This window comes from Puma concolor, chromosome D2 (assembly GCF_028749965.1).
Source record: "Puma concolor isolate L17-30 chromosome D2, mPumCon1.1.hap2, whole genome shotgun sequence".
Lineage (NCBI taxonomy): Eukaryota > Metazoa > Chordata > Mammalia > Carnivora > Felidae > Puma > Puma concolor.
Genome location: NC_141677.1, coordinates 47,607,822 through 47,630,796, shown reverse-complemented (window position 1 = coordinate 47,630,796; position 22,975 = coordinate 47,607,822). Strand labels below are relative to the sequence as shown.

The window sequence follows — 22,975 nt, the reverse complement described above, 5'->3', positions numbered from 1 at the left end:
AAGGGTCAGTTTCTGGTTTTAGGTGGGACACAGTTCACCATATTCATGGTCTCTGAGGAAAGAGTCCATAGAAAAGAAGATGCTGAAAGTACAGGAAAAAGAAGGGTCAACTACTAGTGAGATCACTCAGGAAAGGAGTGGAAGGAATCCAGATCAGCCTGGAAAAACTACCCTTTGCCAGTGACAACAGAGAGAAGGTGATGAAGAGGGGCATGGCATGACCAGGTGGTGGAGAGCAGGGTACCAAAGCAGTACCTCCCTCTGGGGCCCTCCATTCCCACTGTGAAGTAAGTCATTGGAGCAAAGGGTGGCTTTGGAGCAGAAGTCTGAAGAGCATATATGGTTTACTCTAGAATGCAGGGGAATCAAGGCACTTCGCTAAGGTCAAGAGACACACTATTTCAGAAGGTATAAACTGAGGTTCTAATTCTGTGGTGGCAGCAACCCGCCTCCCTTCCCATGCCCATGATCATGTGACTTCTCTAGCCATGCCCAGAAGGGGAAAGACTTAAAAGTGGGACTGATAAAAACAGAGACCTGCTGGCAGGGAGGATGGGAGGCAGAAGCCCAAGAACTCAGAATACCTGAAGAGCTAGAGAAGGGAGTGGCTCTGTGAGGGAAGGAAGCGGGTGAGAACACAATATGAGTTGGGAGAAGTGGATAGAGGTAGCGGTGGAGAGTCTTAGGGAACTGCCTCGGTCACACAGAATGAGACCAGGTATGTCACTGTATCCCAGGGGTACCCCAAAAACCTACTTTGGGCCCGTCCATCAGCTCTGTAAGTGGCGTCTGCAGGAAGAAGGTGGACACAATGAGATAGACTTCTGGGATATGCACATGGTGGCCCAGAAAGTCTTTCAAGACGCGGAACCCAGGAAGCAGGCAGGGGCTCTGGTCAGGCATGGCAGGGTGGCTCTTCAGGTTATCTATTGATCAGGTGGAAGGGGCACAAAATCCAATTGAGAACAATTGCTGTTGCTTCTGGTCAAGGTGGGGACTGGGAACATGAAGGGATTCCCTGCCACCTACCCATCCCATAGAAATGCCAGATAGAAATACATGTCATACACACATGACCACAAGAAAGTATTCAATAAGAGTTCCTTTCCCTATTTCAGACACACTCATTCATTCATTCATTCATTCATTCAGAAACAGATACTTAGTGCCTACCACCTTAGAGGCAAAAGGCTAGCTTTGTATTAAGCAATAAGGACATAGCATTTCAACAAAATATACAGAACCCGAGACCCTCACAAAGTACTTACGATGTAGTTGTAGGGAAGGACATTATGGAATTAAATGCCCCAATAAATATTTGCTTGTGAATTGTGATAAACACCATAAAGAAAAGTAATAAGGGCAAAGAGAGTATAACAGAGGGGCCCTAATTCAAGGGGAACCCTCTTCTCCTGGAGGAAGTGGCATTTGAACTGAGACCTGAGGGATGAACCCATACCATCCAGGAGAGCCATGTTGGTGTTGTGGGTTGGGGGCAACATCCCAGGAAGAGGAAAAGAGCTGAGGAGCTCTTGAGGAATGGAAGGAAGCCCCCCGTGTCTGCAAAGTAGTCAGGACATAAAGGGATCTTGACAAGGAAGTAAGAGGGGACTGGGACTGATCGGGATCAGAGGTCAAGGTGATCCTACTGTGAGAGCATGAAGGCCCCTAGAGGAAGGAGTTTGGCCGGTCCTCACTTGCAGCCCAGGATGAGGAGGTGTCCTGCCTCCTGGAGAAGGCTGCACACTCACCTATCACAATGTCCACTCCCTCGAAGCTGCGCTCCACCCAGGACCCCCCAGACAGGCCTTCTTTAAATCGCCCGCGGAGGGAGGGGCTTGCCAAAAAGTGCAGCAGAAGCTTCAACCCCAGCACCGTGGTGCTTGGATGCAGGTGGCCCTGTACAAGGAGCAGGAACCAGTCAGGCCCCAGGTTCAAAAACATCTCTTCCTTTGTCCTGGCGGGGGGGGGGGGGTCAAAAAATGCAATAAAATATCTCTCAGTCCATGAGCAAATAACACATCCAGAAAATACAAATAATTTCCAGCCTCGCTAGTCACCTAGGAGAGGCAAATTAAGGTTGATCTGGATATCACTCAGTGAAGTACATGTTATATTTTTAAAGAATGGTAAACTAAAATGCTGGCAAAGTTGCTGTTAAATGGCTGAACATGTTTATGAATCACTGCAATGTAAGTTGGCCAAAGCTCTTCAAAGCAATTGGAAACTGTACCAACAGATGTAAAAATGCGCAGGCCCCTTGAGAGCCCTAGCCCACTAGTATTCATACTTCCAGGGGCTGACCAGCCACCCATCTAATTACATCAATACAGTTGCATAAAACACATAATGGTTAAGTCACTCCCTTTTCAGATATACTGATCAAAATTAATCTAGGGGCGCCTGGGTGGCGCAGTCGGTTAAGCATCCGACTTCAGCCAGGTCACGATCTCGCAGTCCGTGAGTTCGAGCCCCGCGTCAGGCTCTGGGCTGATGGCTCAGAGCCTGGAGCCTGTTTCCGATTCTGTGTCTCCCTCTCTCTCTGCCCCTCCCCCGTTCATGCTCTGTCTCTCTCTGTCCCAAAAATAAATAAACGTTGAAAAAAAAAATTAATCTAATCTAAATGGGATAGTCCAGTATTCATGCATCTGTATCAATTTAGGCAAAAAAAAAAAAAAAAAAACCACCACATTTTAACTGTCACTTTCAAAAATGAATTTTAAAATGATGAGTTTAGGGGCGCCTGGGTGGCGCAGTCGGTTAAGCGTCCAACTTCAGCCAGGTCACGATCTCATGCTCCGTGAGTTCGAGCCCCGTGTCGGGCTCTGGGCTGATGGCTCAGAGCCTGGAACCTGTTTCGGATTCTGTGTCTCCCTCTCTCTCTGCCCCTCCCCCGTTCATGCTCTGTCTCTCTCTGTCCCAAAAATAAATAAACGTTGAAAAAAAAATTAAAAAAAAAAAAAAATAAAATGATGAGTTTGGAGAATACAGATTTGCTAGAGGGGACTGGAGGGCAGGGAGGTGGCAACCAAACCTCAGGGGCAATGGCTCAGCAAAGGACTCTGCCTCTAGGAACCAGAGAAGCGCCCATCTTTGCTAGGCAGGGTTCTCAACACCAACTGCCAGACTAGGCAGCGAGGCTGTGGCCCCTGGACTAGAAGTCAAGAAACTGCCCTCTCTTCTATCCCTGCCTCTGTTTACTAACTGGCTGACTTTGGCAGAGCTTTTGATGAGCTCTGGTCATTCTCCTTGATGATGATGATGATGATGATGATGATGATGATGATGATGATGAGGGCAGTGATGGTGAGATGATGACGATGAGAAGACTTAGCTTATGGAGTATTTATAGTGTCCCAGACACCATGCTTGGGGCTAGTCACATATTAATTTCCATCCATAGCAGGCACTATTCTTATCCTCATATAGATGAGTAGAAGAGGGCATAGAGGACTTAAATAACCTCCCCAAAGTCTCTGAGAGCAGAGCTGGGATTTGAATCCAGGAGGTCTAGACGTCAGAGCCCTGGTGCTTAAGCACTACCCTATATTCTCATTCAGAAAGATGAAAAAGGAGAGGGTTAGACTAGCTCATCTCCAAGGCATCTTCCAGTTCTACCATGTTTTGATTCTAGAAATACAAAGACTTCTTAAGCACTACTTGCAAGGCCGTTTTACTGAGGGATAACTCCCCACAGCATTCCTCCCTTCCCCAAACACACTAACACACTAAAATGCCAACCCAGCAGAGCAAGGACCTAGACCGACTTCCTCAGCACTGCAGTCTGGGAGTGAGGAACAGGGTCTGACACACAGTAGGTGCTCAACAAATAGTGGCTGAATGGATGACTCTGGAGTTGGATATAAAGCAGGCAGTCAGTGGGAGAGAGTTAATGGAATTTCATGGTTACACATTGTTTTAAAAGTTAATTGAAGGCAGACACTTCTTTTTCCAACTTGGAAAAATAACTAAATAACTGACAGTAAATAGCAGAAGAATTTGGCAAGCCTTTTCCTTGATAGATGTTATTTAGGCTAACCATTTCTCCGTTCTATTTTCTGCCAAGTACAGGACATCAAAATCAGTGATTGTCACAACCGCCAAAACAATAACAATTACACTACAGCTATGGTGACAAAAAGAGCTTATTGTAATTATACCAAATCTGTTCTGACTCACTCATGCCCATTTCACATTTGCATCAGAATATCTCAGGGCAAGGTCTGCTTTATTGGGTGGAGAGAATATAATTTTGTTTCTGACTGGTGCAGGAAACACATTGCCGAAAACCGACTCGGAGATGCTAAACTTTTCATTAAGAAAAGGTTTTAATACTGCACCCTGTATGAGGCAACCCCATGCCAAATCGCTCTTCCTGGAACTACTTACTCAGAGGACAGATGAAGTTGGGAAGAAGATATTACACTGAACAGCATCTCCAGCAACTGGTTTCTGAGCCAGATTGTCTTTCCAGATGTTTGGCTTCCAGCTACAAAATAAGGAAATTCAGATTTGAGAGAAAACGGATGTAAAGAGACATACTATTTGCTGCAGTAAGCAATCGTATTCACCAAATGCTTCGTTCACCCAGGAATTGGGGCATGGATGGGACTCAAAATTTTGGCATTCAGTTCTAGACTTCCATGCAATGCTTAAAAAGAATTTCAGGACATGTTCCTAAAGTTCTCTTTAACTGGAGATGATTTTGTTGCTTCCTATCCACTTCCCCCAAAAATCCTAAAAATAACAAGGTCAAGTTTATCTTCCAGCAGAAGAATTTTTTTTCACTATCATAGGCTGCAACACTTCTTGACCACCTACTACATGCTGGGCATTATGGGAGGCATTGGGAGCAGAGTGGTGAAGATTTTAGTACTCGATCTCAATTCCTGCTCTCAATGTGTTTCCAGACTAAACCTTCAGCATATCAATGTTGCACTAAAAATAGAGCTTGCGTTGTAGAGTTCAGAATGCAGTCCATATTAGAAGAAGGGCTGACTGAATAAGCTTACTTTTGGCCCATTATCCATTCATTCATTCCCTTGGTTAACCACTTATCTTACAACCAATTCAGGGCACGTGAATGCAGAAATATGACTGATGTGGCAGTTTGGAGAACCGGAATCAGATTTCTCTTTATTTGGATTCTGGCCCCAAAGGTCTTCTATCTCTGAGCCTCCGTTTCCTCATCTGCAAAATGGGAATAGTAATACCTACTCTTCAGGTTTGACCTAAAGATAAGAGATCATTTTCCTAGACTAAGTAAGAGTGTCCAATAGAATCTTTTTCAATGATAAGAATGTTTTCTATCTCTCCTGTCCAATACAGTAACCACTAGGCTCGTGTGGTTATCGAGCACTTGGAATGGAGCTCGTGTGACTGAGGAATTGAATTTTTAATTGCATTTAATTTCTACCAGTTAAAATTTAAATGTAAATGGCCACATGTAGCTAGAGGCTCCCATCTTGGACAGCACAGATCTGTAGGGCCCAGGACCAAGTTCCCTTCACACCTGCCCTGGCAGAGGGAACATGACATAGCTTCTGTTCTGCACCTGGTTGGGAGGAGAGAGACCCAAAAAAACAAATCACTAACCTGTGCATTAGAGTAAGCGCAAGGACTTTAGAAGCCCAGAGGAGGTGACTTAACCTGGCTTGGTATGACCGGGAATGGTTAACTCAGTGGGCAAAGCAGGGGGTGGGGTGGGACAGGGGAGGCATTTCTGCCAAGGGAACAACACATACAAAGCATGGCTGGAGGGCACCATCACATATTAGGATGTGCAGGTGCTCAGAGTGCTGAAGTTGGGGCTCATCAGAGGAGCAGAGGTAGGAAGGACTCAACCAAGAAGGTAAGCAGGAACTGGGTCATGAAGGATCCCACCTGTTGGCCTATAGGGAACTGAGTTTTATCCTGGAGGTCTTAGAAGCCATTCCAGGTTGTGATGGAAGAATAAACAATTTGATATGACTGTAACCCTACTCATAACACTATGACCTCACAAGCCACTACTTGGGAACAATTGCTCAGTTGTGAGTACCTTCCCTTTTCTTTGCCTCAGCCCTTCCCTCTACAAAATGGGCCCATGACAGGTGGCTCTCAGGGGTTCCCTGAGGGCCATCCTGCTGCTTTTAGACTGGTGTCTGAGAAAGGTCTCCTCACCAGACACTGAGGAGTCCAGGCCTCCATCCACGCAGATCTGCCTCTCATTCACCGAAGAAGGCTTGAGGGTGTAGACAACAAACAGCCCAATTCTTAATGCAGAGAGAGAGGGATATGTTCAGTGGTGGGCTCCACCCACGTCTGCTCAACACATATGAAGGTTTTCTACACAGATCCACCCAAATCGGCTTCAAGGGAGGGTTTGAGACAGATCACATTATTCTGTGATCAATGCAGTGTTTCCAGAGACTTCTAAAATCTATCATCAGAGCAGTTAACTCTGGCTCTGCCAGATAAACATAACAGAGAGTGCTGAGGATGGAAAAGGCTACGTACCATGTCAACTGGGACTGTCCTTTGGGAAGTCTGCAAAAAGCAGACACGTTGGGTCAATGGCTGATGAGGAGGACTGTGCTCACAGGAACTTGAATTCTTGGCATAGTAAGTATGTCTGGGCACCAGGGAGCTGTGAGCACATAGCCCTGAGGGGAGTCTTGCAGAACCACCCCTTTTCTCAACTCTCAGCCCTGAACAGAACCTCTGGAAGGTTCCAAGGGAATGGAACCTGCCACTGCACTGAAGGGTAATGTTGCTGGGTCGAGTGTGGTCAGGAGAGAACTGAGGCCTATATACCCTTGTGAAATAGTCCCAAGGCTCTGCCCTTCCCCCTGGGAAGCGTGGCACAGTACCTGAGCAAGTCCTGGATGCTGAAGTGGCCCCTCAGCTGACAGCCTAGGATGGCAATGATGGTGGGGATCTTGGAGAAGGTGAGGCCCGGCTCATTGAAGAGGAAGACGAGCTTGGGTATAAGCTGTGCCTGGTGAGCAACTTCAGCATTCCGGGGTCCTTCCCTGGTGAGCCCAGGAGAAAGGCAGTAAAAGCTTTTACTGGAATGAACCAAATTTGCTGTGTTTCTGCTAAAAAGGTTTCCCAGGCTGGGCTTGCTCCATGGCCCTCTGACTCCAATGCTCTCTTGGCAACTCATCAAAATGCTGTCAGACACCCATTGAATATGTGTCTGCCAAGAGTTGCTCAGGGATGAGCCTCCCATGCCCTTCCACCCCCCCCCCCCCCCCGGAAACTGCCTTCAAAGATAACCCCCAGTTATTGACTTTTAAATTCCAAGCCTCAGGGAAAACTAATGCTGGTCTCAGAAAACTCAGAACAAAGACAGCAGACTCGCGTGCGACCGCGGAGCACTCTCCAACAGCCAGGAGCGAGGGGCCCTTGTCGAGTCTGTCTGGGGTGTGCGCTCTTCCTGCCCGCCCCAAACCACAAAGTGGATGAATACGCCACTAGGAGTCAAAGGGGAAAAAGACAGAATTCAAGCATCCGCATCCCCCTTCTTAGGATAATCACAAATTCAATTTCCCGTAAGTTCTACTCAACCAAAGAAAACAGCTCCCAGGATAAATGTCCATCTTTAAGAAAACAACAAGTACAGAAAGAAAGTGGGAAAAGGAAAGAAAAAAAAAAAGGTGAAGGAGGGCGAATCTGGGTGGGTGGTTCCTTCTTGAACTGTCTTTTCAGTACTAACAGGACAAATTCTGCCAACCTCCACATCCCTGATACTGAGGCAGAACCAGCCCAGTTCTGTGTGTGGTTTGTATTCACAGCTCTCATTGTGTTTTGTGCTCTTTCTTATCACAGCACTAAGCAGCCTGTTTTTCTGTATTCCTTCTCCACAGGACTGTCTTGTTCCTCTTGAACTTCCAGCCCTGAGGAGCTGCCCAGCAGCCATCTTGCCGTCTGCCCACATGAAGCCAGCACGGAGGAAAGCATGAACAAGACAGGTGACAGGTCTCAGATGAAGTAGTGTGAGTGCCACCCGGCCACATGTGAAGATCTGCCCCATTCCAATGTATGAGCCAATAAATTCCCCCTTTCTCAACCTTCCTTTTGCCCTCCCTCCTCCCTCCCTTCCTTCCTTAAGTTGGTTTGAGTATTTCTGCTGCTTGTAACCAAAAGAGCCCTGAATGATTTAAAAAGTGACTTGGAGAAGTCATTTAGAGGGAGAGTGGGTTGGGAGGCAAACAGGACACAGAGAAGTGTTTTCCTCTGCTGGCCACATATACTGAGCCCGAGAGGGTGCGAGGCCCAAATCCACCAGGGAGACAGACTTGCCCCACATAAGTGAGCCACTGGGAAGGGCATTGCTACGACTGAATGTTCATGTCCCCCCCAAAATTCATGTGTTAAAACCTAACCATAGGATTTGGAGGTACAGTCTCTGGAGGTAAACACATCCCCTAGTGATGGGATTAGCACCTTTATAAAAGAGATGCCAGAGAGCTCCCTTGCCCCTCCCACCAGGCGACACTATAGTAAGGAGACTGCTGTTAACCAGGAAGGGGGACCCTCCCCAGACACTGAATCTGCCAGTGATGTTGATGTTAGACTTGATGTTAGATGTTAGGCTTCCAGCCTCGAGAACTGTGAGAAATAAGTTTCTGTTGTTTATTCAGCACCCTGTCCATCATATTTTGTCACGGCAGCCCAAACAGACCCAGACAGACATGCTGTCACCTGGGAGTCCAGTGGTCTGGAAATGGGAGAAGGCCGTGGTTGCTGAGCCACTGGCTGTCCTGTCCCCTCAGTCCCCCTTCTTGGCATGAAGCCATTAGTCCTAGCCCCCCGCACTGCCAAAGCCCAGCCTACCTTGGTGATCGAAGGATTTCCACAAAATGGGAAAAGAGGGAGAGCTCCAGGTTGTCTGCAGAATTCATCCAGAGCTGGGGACAACAAACACACAGTGAAACCACGATGTGTGTGAAGAAGGGATTCCAGGCAGTGTAAGCAGGTACAGAGCTGCTTAGGCAAGCTCCTTAGGCTTGAAATTCACTAACACAATTTAGCTGTTCAAGAATCTGACCCGATCTCCCGACACCTAGAACTTAGAGGGTGCCTGCCCCGGGGGGAAGCTCAGACGCCATTCCTCTCCGCCCCATCTTTGCTGCTGCCCAGTGCTTCCGTGTGAGTCTAGATTTGAACCAAGGACACTCGCCCTCACCTCCATCTGGCCCTCAGCCCTGCTGCCCGTGTAGCCGTACCCCAAATGCAGTTCATCCTCACTGGAGCCTACAAGGCAAATACCAGTCTTCCCAAGTTAGAGATGAGAAAATAGAGGCTGAGACAGACCAGTTGAGTGACAGGCCCCACTCACCACTGGCAAGTGGTAGGACTGGAGTTAGAAGCTGAGTCTTGGCTGTCTGGGTTTATGCTCCCGCGACCACGCACCCAACTTGTGCATGCATCAGTTTCTTCACTTCTTTCCTCCATAAATCCTGCAGCACCGCCCACACCTTCCCTTATACAGCTGCTCTGCGAGCTGTGCACAGAGGGGAGATGCACTGTGATTCTGAGAGTGAACTTTATCACTCAGGTCGTTATCATTCACAGTAAACAAAATACAGCGGCTAACCATCCTTCTGGGGCACAGTTGAAGGCACGCCTTCATGTCTCATGCCTATTTCCTTTCAGAGAGCTTGACTATTTCTTACTTCTAAATACTGACATTTCCTAAGGCCCAGAATTAAAAAGGTTCCGACACGGGATTGCAAGAGTGCAATCATAGAGCAGCAAAGAAAGCTCACGCTTCTAAATGAGGCCATGTTCTAGAGGCAAGAAGTGCCCTGTAAGTCCTAAAACGATATCATTATCTGCATTTAGTAGCTAAGAAGAGTGAAGACTCAGAGAGACTAAGTAACTTGCCTGGCGCCCCACGGTTTCTAATTGGCAGAGGCTGGCTTCAAAGCCTGGTCTGTCTGACCATGGAGCCCATTCTCTTGTCTCTCCCCTGTGCTCCCCCCAGGCATCTCCTGCAGACAGTGACCCCTAGGGTCAATAATCGACCTCACTTGAATCAAGCAGGTGGCCATGGCTCCATCCTCTTACTTAAGAGTGAAAGCAAAAGAGCCTCAGAGGACCCAAGTTTATGAGGGGGCCCATGGAGGCAGAGACCACCCCTCTCCAGTCCCCAGGGCCCAGGACCACACATGCCACATAATGGGCACTTAATAAGGACCCATTAAATGTTTTAAAAGAGTGAATGCAAAGTAAATCAAGGTAAAATAAGTGGATTGCTCTTAAGCCAGAAACACTAACAGACTTCCAGCCCCTGTTTCACAGTCACTACCCGGAACACACAGAGGAGGGCAGCTGCCATTTTGGAGAGCTGGTGTGGGCTGACGTGTCCCCAGTAGGGGTGGCGGTAGGCAGGCATGGCACCCCAACGTGCAAGTCTGGAGGAGTCCAAGAGCCTAAACACGTGGAATAGTCACTCGTGAAGGCAGTCACTGAACAAATGCTATGCCAGCGTCAGTGCCGGGAGCCGGGAGAACCGAGAAAGTCAAAGACTGAACCTAACAATCTTGTGTGTTCCTGAGCCCTTACCTTTCCCACAGAAGCATATCCCTGTTTCTGTTCCAGAGCACTGACAGTAAGAAGCTGCCATTGGAGGCTGCCTAGCTCTTTAGAAATTACATAATACCAACTACCTGAATTTTGGGAAACATGGATAATTGAACCTTTTGGTTGTTATCCTGTGTCACATAACCCCTGTACTAAGGACAGCACTGAGATGTCTGGATTAGATTTCTTTGAACATCAGATGGAGACCATGTCAAATTCTGCCCTCTCCCCAACCCCTGGGACCATCTCACTCTCAGAATGAGCTGGCCTGTCCCTTTTTCAAGGAACCCAAAACCTCAACCTCCTGTCCCTCCACTGCTTCTCGACTTCCTGTCTCGCTCCTCCCTCTCAACTAGCTGCCTCAATCATTATGCATGGATCCCACACTTTCTCTTGTAACCCACTCTCTTGTCTCTAAACCTTCCCTCTCCTTTAAGGACTTGTCCCATCAATAGCGACACTCTCACTGGTATTTTTAACCATCCTTTTCCACTGCTTCCTCCTCCTCAGCCTACAACCACACTCAAGTCCCTTAAGTCTTGAAATTTCCTTCTACTCTCTTTTCCTTTTCTTCTATCTTGACTTCTACGGTGCTCTCCTCACCTCGTTTCTGACCCTACAATTTACCTTTCACCAGGCCTGTCAGTGACCCCCAGGTGACCTCCAAGTGACTTCCAAATTTTACATAATCTTACAAATTACAAAATCTACGACTTACACATCCTCACTCTTACTTTACTTGATGTAGGCAGACATTTGTGAAAGACCTCTTCTTTTTGAAATTCCCTCCTAATCTTAAAATGTTACTTCGTTTCTTATTTATTTATTTATTTATTTGTTTGTTTGTTTATTTATTTATTTTAGCTTCTAGTTGTTATGGGTTGCTTGTGTTCTTAACTCCAGCTTTAAAAGCACCAGCTTATCTAAGAGTTTACTCAGGGAGGGGTGGGATGGACCTCAAGGTCATTCCAGGAGCAGACAGTGGGGGGTGGTGGGTTCCTCCATTGGAAATTTCTGGGCGGGGCTGCTGACTGAGATGCTTTGGAGCCAAGCTGCCAGAGCACAGCCACGGCACTCTAGAACGTACAGATGTGCAGCCAAGGCATGCTGGCTTGTTTATCAGTATAGTGAGGTCATTTGTGCATATCTCCTTTCCTTTTGTGCACAGGGAGCCTATATTCCATGTCTGGCTGGCTTCCTGTACAACCCTTTCATCCATCTTCAGAAGCAGATCCAGGGCCCAATTCAATTAGCTAATATTTTATTTAGGATTTTTTTAGCTATATTTATGAATAAGATTGGCCTGGACTTTTTCATTTCCCATACTGTCTTTTTTCGGTTCTGCATTCAAGATTAGCTCATAAAATAAGCTGGGAGTGCTCCCTTTCCAGTTTCTTGGAAGAGTTTAAAAGGTTGGAATGGCCTGTTTGCTGACAGGTAGAACTTCCCTATAGAAACCCTGAGCCTGGACTTGCCTTGTGGATGTTGTTGGCTTGTAAGATTTTAAACGCGTGATTCTATTATTTGATGGTTACAGGACCCTTTGAGTTTTTACCTCTTTTTGAGTGAATTTTGAAAACAAATTTTCTTTGGAGATTGTTCAAATGAGCTAAGTGTTCACATTTATTGGCACAAAGTTGCTAATCCTATTTTTGCTACCTTTCTAATTGCACATTCCTCCGTGGTTATTCTTCCTTTCCTTCCTAATATTACTTCGTTGTGCCTCTCATTTTCCCCCCGTCCCCCACCTTGGCCAATCTCAACAAGTTTGTCTGTGTTATGAGAACCAGTTATTGGCCTTGCTGACATTTCTATGTTCATTTCCTTCCTACTTAATTAATGTTCTCATCTCTTTTTTCCTTCCTTCTTCCTCTGAATTTTGTTTTTGTTTGTTTTGTTTGTTTGTTTGTTTAGGGTTTTTGTGTTTTTCTTTTTGTTTGGTCATCCTATCTTCTTGATCTAAAGGTTCTGTTCATTACTTTCAAGTGTTCTTTTGTCCAATATATACATTGACGTTTATAATTTTTTCTCCAAGTCCAGCTTTCACCAGCCCCCCACAATGCACAGTACTTTTTTATACTGTGTTATACACAGTATTCCTTCCATTCAGCTCTATACCACTTCTAATATGAATGAGGAGCCTCATTAATCCTCCTCCGTATCCCACTGCCTTTGCCAAAATTTAGGTTTCAAAATTTTTCACCTGGATTTCTGTAGCAATCTCATGACCCACTCTCCCTGCCTGGGGCTCCTGCCACCAGAGTAATAGGCTTAAAATAAAACTCTGTCGTGTGGTATTTTAGTTAACATCCTTGGATATCAGCAATTTAGCAAAACATATCAATAGTCTGAAAATTGCTTATAAAGCCTAATAATTCAACTTTGATCATTTACTCAAAGGAAATAGTTTTTAAACCAAGGGAACTGTGTGCACAAAAGTGCCATCTATAGTGACATTTATTCATATACGAATAACATAGCAGAATAATCTAAGACTTTGACAATAGGGGGATAGTGAAGAAACCAGGAATTTCCTATAAGACAGATACTATTCTGATTCAGAACAATACTTGCAAAAGTACAAAATAAATGTTTTTAAATGTGAAGTTCACATCTTTAACAGGCATTATTGGTGAGGGTCATTGAAGGAGTAATGATGGAGAGTTGAAAAGTGTTGCTAAAGCATAGGGCTTGCTGGGAGCCTATGAGACTACGAAAGGGGCATGACGTGAGGGAGCGGACCTCGAGTTCTTGACTGGATGGGTCTCAGAAATATTCTTTTGGACTTTCAGTGACTGGGTGTGCAGCAATGCAGCACAGGTCGTAGGGGACTTCCTAGCACTAGTGTGCCTCTAATTTTATTTCCTGGCTCCTCATATGTTCCTCATCTTCCTTTCTCAAGACCTATTTCCTCCTCATTTGCCTGTCTGTGGCCCAGGGCTTATGTCTTTGCCACTGTCTGGTTCTTAGAGTCCCAGACTTTGGGAGGTGAGCTATAGGTGGTGTTTTCCCTGTCTCTCCGTCTTGTAATGAGCTGTAATATCTACTCTTAACACAGGATCATTTGGAACAGGAGTTCTGAGGAGGAGAGTGAGGACTGTGCTAGACTTGAATGATGGTGTCTCCTCCAAGGCTGTAGGCTCCAGAGCGTCCTAATATTGTAAAATGTGAAGAGCAGACACGCGGGACATCAGTGTCTTTCCCTTTTCACTGAAAGTGTTTTAACCAAAACAAAAAAAAGGGGGGGGCGGAGTCCATAATAAATGCTTCTAATGTCCATATTATGTGAGGAAAGGCGGGACTTAAAATAATATCTACACTATGATCGTGACTATGATATGAAAATACATGTGTATTGTGCATAGGAAGTACAAAAAAGCAATGCCTTAAAAGTTGGCAAAGGCCATCTGGGTCTCAGAAACAGGAGCTTCCTCCCCCGCCCTACTTCTCTGTAATTTTAAGTATTCTACAATAAGCATATAATTTTTTTAGCTTAAAAATATCCATTTTTAAAATACTTTCACAGACTCCAACACGGATTGGCTAAAGGGCATGTCCTACAGCCTAGCATCTCCAGCCTGTCTTGTCTCCTCCTCCGGCCTCACCTCTCCTTATAACAAATAGCCCTCCAGGGACCCTCCAAGCCACTTGCTTTCAAATCCCCGTGGTTGTTTCTCATCCTTCCTGTGTGCAAATAGTGCCCACTCCACCTGGAACATTCCCCACTGAATGCACTCTGCCAGACTCAGCCCCAGAGTCCCTGAACGGGAAATCTGAATTGGCTGTGCTCTCACCCCACTCCCCAAATGCCCTGTGCCTGTCTCTCCGTGGCACCTAGCACAGCGTAGTGTCAACTTGGTTATGTCCTGGGCCCAAGAGGCTGGATCCTGGTTATCACCACGTCTCCAGGACATGGCTAATGCCTGGCCCCAGTGGGCACTTAGTAAATAGTCTTGTGAATGGAGCAATCCACCCAAAGTTCTGTGCAGTCCTCCTCTGTTAGCCTCAGGCCTACCCTCAGGGTCTCTCAGTCAGCCCTTGCAAGGAACATTTGTCAACAGCAAAGCACCATTCAACGGAACTAGGGGTATATATTTTTTAAACCTACGGTTTTAAGGCCCTTACCCAGATACTATCTGGTTTGACCCCCGCACCAGCCTGTGAGGGAGAGATGACGGTCTCCATTTCACACACTAGAAGACTAGAACTCAGAGAAATCAAGGGACTTGCCCAAGGCTGCACAGCCCATGGGTGGTAGGATTTAATTATAAAAAGGGCCTCTGGGCTCCAAAGCCATTAAGGTTTTCCTTCTCACGACCCTCCTGACTATTGAGGAAGCTGAGCTGCTGAGTTTAGAGGAAGCACCAGACTTTCTTTCCCATCACACACACCCACTCCTTCAGGGCTAATGACCAGTCTCCAGTTTACCTCAAAATTGCAGAGGATGTGTTGAAAGACACCAACATTGGTGACAAGAGAGGAGCCGAAGCCCAGTTCTGCAGTGCCAGCAATGGAGAGGATGAGCTGAAAACTTCGCTGGTTTAGGAGAGAGGTCTTTTTCCTCAGGAGGAAAGCCATTATCTGAACAAGTGAAAACACAAAGCAGTTTCCTCGTGAGTGCATCACTAGAACTCTTTCTCCGTCCCTGCTTGTTCCCACCAGCACGTGTGGTCAACCCAGGCCGAAAGCCCTCTGCTCTCTGGTGCCACCTCCCTCGTCCCCACGATCCCAGAAGAAAAACACACACCAAATTTGTGGCGGCTTCCCCACCGGTGTCCACTTTCCTGTACTCGTGTGACTTGACCTCTCACTAGGGATCCCCTGCTTTTTCCCGAAAATCTCCTCCCGTGTTCGCAGAATGCTACTCTCTCTTGGTTTCCTCCTACATTTCTGAGTGTTCTTTTTCATTTTCCTTTACTGGATCGTGCATTCATAGCCATCCCACAAATGTTGGCGTGTCACCAGGAAGCCACGCCTCCCCATGAGCTCAGCTGCACCATCACTTCAGGCTGCAGCCACCCGATGGACCTTTCTACTTACTGTGCCAGGCCCAGGGAATCAGCCACATGCAAACTTCCGTACGAGGACAGAGGTGATGGGGTCCCTGTGGCCCATACCCACCTCAGAGACTAATGAGATAGATCTTACCTAGACTCGTGTCTCTGTTGACCTCAGTCACACAAAAGTCAGGCTGCCTAGCCATCTCCTGGCATCTGGGTTCTCATCCACAGCTCAGTTCCTAAGCCTGGATCTGACACTGCCCAGCCCTGTCCAGCCAGACATCGTTTCTAAAGGAAGTCTTGCTTGCTGTTCTAAACTGCACATTTGTGTCCTCCCCAAATTCATGTGTTGAAACACTTTCCCACAGTGAAATGTGATCTGGAGGTGGGTCCTACGGGAGGTAATTAGGATTAGAGGGGGTCATGAAGGTGGAGCCTCATGGTGGGATTAGTGCCCTTCGAAGAGTCACAAGAGAGCTTGCCTCCTCTCTCTGATCTTTCCCATGTGAGGATCAAAGAGAAGTTGGCTATCTGCAATCCAGAGGAGGGCCCTCACCCAACCGGACCATGCTGGGACCCTGATCTTGGACTTCCCCAGCCTCCAGAACTGTGAGAAATAACTTTCTGTTGTTTATAAGCCACCCGGTCTGTGATATTCTGTTATAGTAGTCCAGCTGCTAAAGGCAGCTGTGATCAGTGAATACTCAATATCTTTCCAGATTGCTCCAGCCACTTCTTGGATATATCTGAAATCTGACCACTCCCCACTCCCCCACCAAGACATAATTAGGATGGCTGAAGATTGAGAAAAATCACACATGCATGCTGACTGGTTTCGCTTGCAGTCACAGTGTTAAATGCCAAAGTAGCCCTCATTTAGCCTGGTGGCCAACTCTGTTTTTCTAGGAAGCTGGTGTTCTTCATGCCAAAGATGAGAATTTCAACTCTTCTCCTCTTTCCCCAACCCTGTCTGTTGAGAAGACAGAACCCATCAGACATGAACGCTCTCGTCTGCCCACACCAGATCTACAGGGACCTGTGTTGCATCTTTCTGGTCATAAGCAGGGCCTCCATCTGCAGAGCTTCTGGAACCCACCCCTCACCTCCTCAAGAACATGGCTCCATGGGATAGTTCTTCTCTCCTAGCTTCATCCATCTCTTTCCTTTTCTCTTCTGTCACTTCCTCCCATCGACAAAAATTCTGTAGTATTTCTCATCTTAAAAAGAACCCTCTCTTGACTCCTAATCCTTCTAGTTTGAACTCCATTTCTCTACTCCTCTTTGTAGGTAAACTTCCAGAAGGCATTAATAGGCACACTCTGGCCCCATGTCCTCACTTCACCCTCTGTCTTCAACCCTCTTCAAATAGCTACTGCTTCTACCTATCCAATCGTCTTGGAAAGGTCACCAGTGACTTCCAGGTGCCAAATCCAACAGGCACATCTCTGTCCTCATTTGCTTTGTTATTTATCAGCATTTAGTATTGTTTGATCCCACCTGCCTTCTTGAAATACTGCCTTCTTTCAGATTCTTCAACAAAACTTTCTTCAGTTTCTCTCCCCTCTGCTTCTCAATCTCCTTTGTTGGGTTTTGATCATATTTTCAGCCTGTACATGGCTAGATCCTTATTGATTCCTCCTCAGCTCTCCTCTCTTCTCTTTCCTACTCCTTCTCTTTGGCCATTTCTTGAATGCCTTTGTCTGAAATATCATCATGATGGTATTGATGACTCTCACATTTATACCTGCAGCCCAGCTTGCCCCTCTAAGCTCCAGAGTTATCTGTCCCACATGACATTTGACCTTTGATGTCACACAGACATTTCAGATTTAGCATGTCCCAAATATCTTCTTTCCTTCCTGTCTGCAGCACTCTGGACACACAGAACTGCTTTCCAGTGCTATCTGCCCACCCTTCCCACAAAGATCCCAAATCTTTCCAGGCCAGAAATGTAGTCTCATAGCCTGCTGGACTCTCTCTCAGTCCCCTGTTCAAATCTCACCCTTCTGGCCCATCTTCCTTTGTGGTTTCAAAGGTCATTCTAAAGCATGAATCCTTCCATTTCCCTGTTCCAAGCCTTCTTATGATTGCTCATCCCTTCCAAGATAAAATCCACGTCTCTTGGAGTAGCAGAGTTCTGGTCATTGTCTGTCTCTCCATCCAGGTTATTGTGCACAGACCCATCATTGTCCTTCCTCCCCTCCACATGGAGGACACTGACCAGGATCCCTTAAGTGTTTTTTTTTATTTTTTTTAATGTTTATTTATTCCTGAGACAAAGAGAGACAGAGCATGAGTCGGGGAGGGGCAGAGAGAGAGGGAGACACAGAATCCGAAGCAGGCTCCAGGCTCCGAGCTGTCAGCACAGAGCCCAACGTGGGGCTCGAAGCCACAAACCGTGAGATCATGACTTGAGCTGAAGTCGGTCGCTCAACCGACTAAGCCACCCAGGAGCCCCAGGATCCCTTAAGTATTCTTAATGTTAGTCTGGAACACTGTCCTTCTTTACCATGCTATGAAAATCCATCTTATAAAACTTGCCTGGATGCCACCTCATTTGAGAAGAGGATGATACACAAGTTTGGATAGAAATAACATATAGAGAGGTTCATGCTCTCGTGCTCTTAGGTCCAATCAGAAAACCAGCAAATGAATAAAGTAAAAGTCTAAAAGTAATTAAATTTACTCTTAAGCAGGCCATTTAATTGAAGACCCTTGTTTGCATTCACTGAATCATTCCATAAAACCTTGTTGAGTAACTGCTGTGTACCACGTGCTCTTAGGGTGGACAAGCAGACCCGTCCTGCTTTCATGGGACATCTCCCTAGGGGCCTAGGGGGACAAAACAGACCACAAACATGACAAGTATATAGAGATCCTACCAACTGGCCATGCAGGTTATGAAGAAACAGAAAGCAAGAAAAGGTGTCTGGAAAGAGATGGGATAGGATGGAGGGAGATTCTCTTTATAAAGAGTAGTCAGAGAAGGCAAATGATAATAATAACAGTAATCTTGTTGCTTTACTCAAACCTGTCATTTCCCACCTGCCCTACCACTGTCCAGCCCTTCTTTCTGATATGCCCCGAAGACATAAATATTTGCAATATTTCTTTTGTAAAACATGAGAAGCGTTTTAAATTTCCCTCTTCTGTCTTCATTTGTAAAGGTACAATAAATCTGTGAATCTGGTGGGTTCTTACTCAGATAAAGTCTTTGGGAATTTTTGTCTCACAATAATATGCTTTTTTTGTCCACCTTCTTAGACAGTGCTACAGAGTGAATGTTTTTGTTCCCCTCCCAAAAAAGAAAACTTTCATGTGTTGAAACCTAATCCCCAATATGATGGATTAGGAGAGGTGGAGCCCATGAGAGGTGATTTAGTCATGAGGATAGAACCTTTGTGAATGGGACTGGTGCCCTTATAAAAGAGACTGCAGACCCGGGCATCTGGGTGGCTCAGTCAGTTGAGCGTCCAGCTTCAGCTTAGGTCGTGATCTCAAGGTTTGTGTGTCAAGCCCCACGTCGAGCTTGCTGCTGTCAGTCCGGAGCCTGCTTGAATTAAATCACCTCATCCTTCACTACAATCTCATGATATAGGAGGTATGATAGTCTATATCATACAAGTAAGGGAACTGAGGTAGAGAGAGTAAGTAAGTAACTCATCCAAGGTTAAATAGCAAGTTTGAGTAAGAGGTAAGATTCAAACCCAGCACCTGGTTCCTCCACCTGGGCTCCTAGCCATTGTGTTAGGTGCAAAGTGAGTGGACCACAAGTGATTCTTGAATTCAGTGAAAGGTACAGGTATACAGACTAACATCCCTATTCTGATCAGAGCCCTTCTCTGCCTGGCCATTGTTTGGCCTTCTGCTGTGGTGACACTAGTCTCAAGACCCTTCCCTCTTGGCTTCCCTTCTCTAGAAGTTGCCATGGAGGAAAGGTCCACTAAGGCCAGTGAAGCTCTTCCCTGCTCCCTGGGAATGACAGCCTACGTGGGAGGTTAGATTACCTGGTACCCAGAGATGTGCTGCATCAGACGGTCACACATGACATTGCTGGTCAGGACAGAGTGCAGGACTTTCACGGCCGCATACATGGTGTGGTCATCCGTCGCTAAGGAAATGAGGCCCAGGAGGATGGCGGGCCCACCAATGAAGTCCAGACTGCTGGCTGCTGGGATGGAGTGGAACACCCTTACACCTGTGTGGGACAAAGGGGCATTCCATCAATAGATCGCAGCTTCGAGGTTATGGCAAGTCCCCTGGAAGCCTGCAAGGGCAAGAGCTGCCAGTGTCCCTTCACAGCAGAAGGGCTCGTGCACACAGGACAGGCTGGGAGGAAGGATGGGACGTTTGTCAGTCTTAGCTCACTGAGAGATCCTGCACTAAGTTCTTCCTGGGTCACCAGAAGGCTGAAACAGCCCACGGGATTTCAGATCACTGCCTCTGTCTCAGTCCAGCGTGCTGGATGAGTCACATGCCCTCTGAGCCTCAATCCACTGGTTGCTCTGACAACCTGTGGCTTTTGTCTGCTCTCTAGATCCTGCGAGATTGGACCTTCACTAACCCCCTGCTTTGCTCTTGGCAACCAGTAGTAACTGACTATTTTTACCCAAACAACCACAACCATTACTTCTGTCAAAAGACCCCACTGTGCCCACTAGATAGGTTCCATTGTGCATAGATGTCAGACTGGTTAGTAGCTGAGTTCATTAACACCTGCCAGATACAGCAAAGTGAACTGGCTTCTATGTGATGTGGAAGGCCAGCTCTCTGACAGGGCTGACTCTCCAACTCTCACCCTCCCTGGATGGCCACTCAGACTTCTAGGCTGCACGAGCAATGACAGCCACACACCCATCTTCCCAAATAGTAGTAAAAGCTCAAGGCCTGACCTACCTAACTGGCCCACAGCCACAGCTCCAACGGTTCGAAGAGAACCTGACAGGTGCCCAGCACAATTTCTTAGCAAGAACACAGGCATGGCATTGTCACGGGATGAAATGTTCATCTAGAGAAATTGGCAACAATTAGTCCCAAGAAACTTTCCTGAAATGGAAGAGGTTTTGTTCATGAGGTCCTGGAGGGGAGGTACCCGAGACCTGGTCCAGAGTTGGCACTCAGTAAGTGAAGGTCGGTGAATAAATAATAAATGAACCAACGTCAGGGAGACTGAAGCCGAACTTCAGGTTCCCGTGTCCTGCCTCCCAGTTGTGCCTTAATCATGTGGGAGTAGCTTTGGCTATGCTGTTGTGCCAACGATGTCCCACATGTCACAGTAAAGAGCTCATGAGGGCAAGGTGGGCCCAGGGACATGTGGAGGTGGAACAGTGCCACGAAGGCCAGGCTGCCTCCTTCCCAGTCCACATTGTCCAGTCTCGGCCCGCCCTGGCTTCACTAGTCTCAGAGGGCCAGGCGGATGGGAATCTGGGGTACTGTGTGGGGAAGGCACAGCTGTGTGCTCAACAGACCTAATCCCTGATCTCTCCTTTCAGTAAAGGGAGATGGCCTTCTTTCTGTGAGGGTGGAGAGAATGTCAACAAATCAGCTCAAATTTCTCAGCATTAAGCAAAAGAGCGCTCCGTGCAGGCATCAGGAAATAGTTCATCTAATGGCATCTTCATCTACAAACATGTCGGCTTGCTGTTTTGCAAGTTTGCTGTTTAAAATACACAAGGCAACTCACAGAACATTTTGCGGTGTTGGGGGTTGGGGGGCGTGGCCAGTTGCATCCAGAAAAGGGAAGCTCAATCGTGTTTTCAGTGTCACAAACGTTTTTCAAATTCCACTTGTTCCTGCTCTACAGTGAAGAATAAAGACTGCCTACTTTCTTCTCTGAGCAATTATAAACGAAAGGTTCAGTCTCGGGGGATGCTAATGGGTGGAGAGGCATATGATATTTTAAAAAACGAAATGGGAAGCGTGCCTGTGCGTATCTGTCTACACATGCGCCAACACGAATCAGTGTTCACTTAAGCGCTGAAAACTAAAGCAAACCAGGAGATCAGGATTCCAAAAGGGGGCAACAGGTGAAGGCAGAAGTCATACCTCCTTGGCAATCAGGCGGCTGTCCACCTCATTGTAAGTGTTTCTGATGTCCATAACACTGGTGATGGAGGAGCTGGCTATGTGAAGGCCAAAGGAAACCCTTTCCTCTGCAACCAGGGGCGTCGCTTCTGTATCAAGGTCCTCTCCTAAAACAACACATCTTTGATCATCTCTACTCTCACTTTACAGAAAAGAAAGTACAACCTCAGGAAAATAAATACCTATGGCTATCTGGTGAAGTCATCATTGAGGGACTATTTTATGTTGTTACGTTGTATGTTTGCATGTTGTATGTTTATATCACATGTTGGTCCCTACCTGTGCTTCTCTGACACTTATAGAAAACTGTGGACAAATCTCTTAAGATTAACCCTACTATAAAATAGAAGCATTCAAGGTGTGAAATCATCTTGAGCTTGAGACATCTACCAAGGATATGCTATAACCTCACTCCCCAAAACGAAAATGTTAAGTGATAAGAAAGCTGACTTACAAAAAAAAAATGGGGACACCAAGGTGGCTCAGTCGGTTAAGTGTCCAGCTCTTGGTTTTTGGCTCAGGTCATGATCTCACGGTTCATGGGATGGAGCCCTGCATCAGGCTCTGCAGAGCCCGCTTGGGAATCTCTCTTTCCCTTTTCCCTTTCCCCCACTTGCTCTCTCTTTCTCTTTCTATCTCTCAAAATAAATAAATAAATATTTAAAAAGAAAAGAAAAAGAAATCTGCTGGGCTGAAAGCCCTAAAATTTTTGATGAGCTACATGCCGTGGCGAACATTCCACTTGGAATGAGCACCTTGGTCCCTGGGTCAAGGAGAACCACACATGGTCCTAGAGCTGCATGGTCTGAATAACGAGTCAGCAAAATTTTGGCTCTAGACTTGACCTCATCGCATGGCTCTGGCCAGTACCATTTGCCATAGGAAATGGAAGCTTGAAGAAGACATGGGTCCTGGAGACAGAAATGCTCAACAGTGTTCAATCGCCCTTCACAATGCACAAGGCTTCTGTACATAAATTCATTCATCATTCTTCTCAGATGGGAGCTGACCCCTTGACTTAACAGAGCGCAGAGAGCAGTACTCCCTGCTTGAACAGCCAGCAATCAATAATGAAAATGTGGATGTGTTTGTCTGCCTGTTTAATAATTGAAGACAACAGTATGCTTTAGTTAAAAAGCTTCTTCATTAAAAGGAATGCAACTTATTTATCTCATTCTCTCCTCTCTTTCTTTGCTGATGGTATTGCCTACCTATTCTTCTCCATTATGTGCTTCAGAGTTGAAATCCAAAGGATATTGTCATTTCCTTTTCTGTGACATTTTCTGTTGGGTTGTAAATTTATAATGATTCAATTACAG

The 22,975-nt window shown here is 46.4% G+C and overlaps 1 protein-coding gene across 6 annotated transcripts in view; it reads right to left on the bottom strand.

Annotated features, from left to right (window-relative positions):
* The window catches only part of WDFY4 (WDFY family member 4), a 295,121-nt gene that overhangs the window by 166,754 nt on the left and 105,392 nt on the right, over positions 1 to 22,975 (bottom strand). For all 6 annotated transcript variants that reach the window (XM_086680248.1, XM_086680247.1, XM_086680245.1 and 3 more), the window contains 10 exons: positions 21,618 to 21,763; positions 20,469 to 20,580; positions 19,580 to 19,770; positions 15,001 to 15,153; positions 8,821 to 8,894; positions 6,852 to 7,013; positions 6,163 to 6,254; positions 4,390 to 4,489; positions 1,752 to 1,957; positions 757 to 926 (listed from right to left, as the gene is read on the bottom strand). In XM_086680248.1, the coding sequence (XP_086536374.1) occupies positions 757 to 926; positions 1,752 to 1,957; positions 4,390 to 4,489; positions 6,163 to 6,254; positions 6,852 to 7,013; positions 8,821 to 8,894; positions 15,001 to 15,153; positions 19,580 to 19,770; positions 20,469 to 20,580; positions 21,618 to 21,763 (1,406 nt within the window). The remainder of the gene's footprint in view (positions 1 to 756; positions 927 to 1,751; positions 1,958 to 4,389; positions 4,490 to 6,162; positions 6,255 to 6,851; positions 7,014 to 8,820; positions 8,895 to 15,000; positions 15,154 to 19,579; positions 19,771 to 20,468; positions 20,581 to 21,617; positions 21,764 to 22,975) is intronic.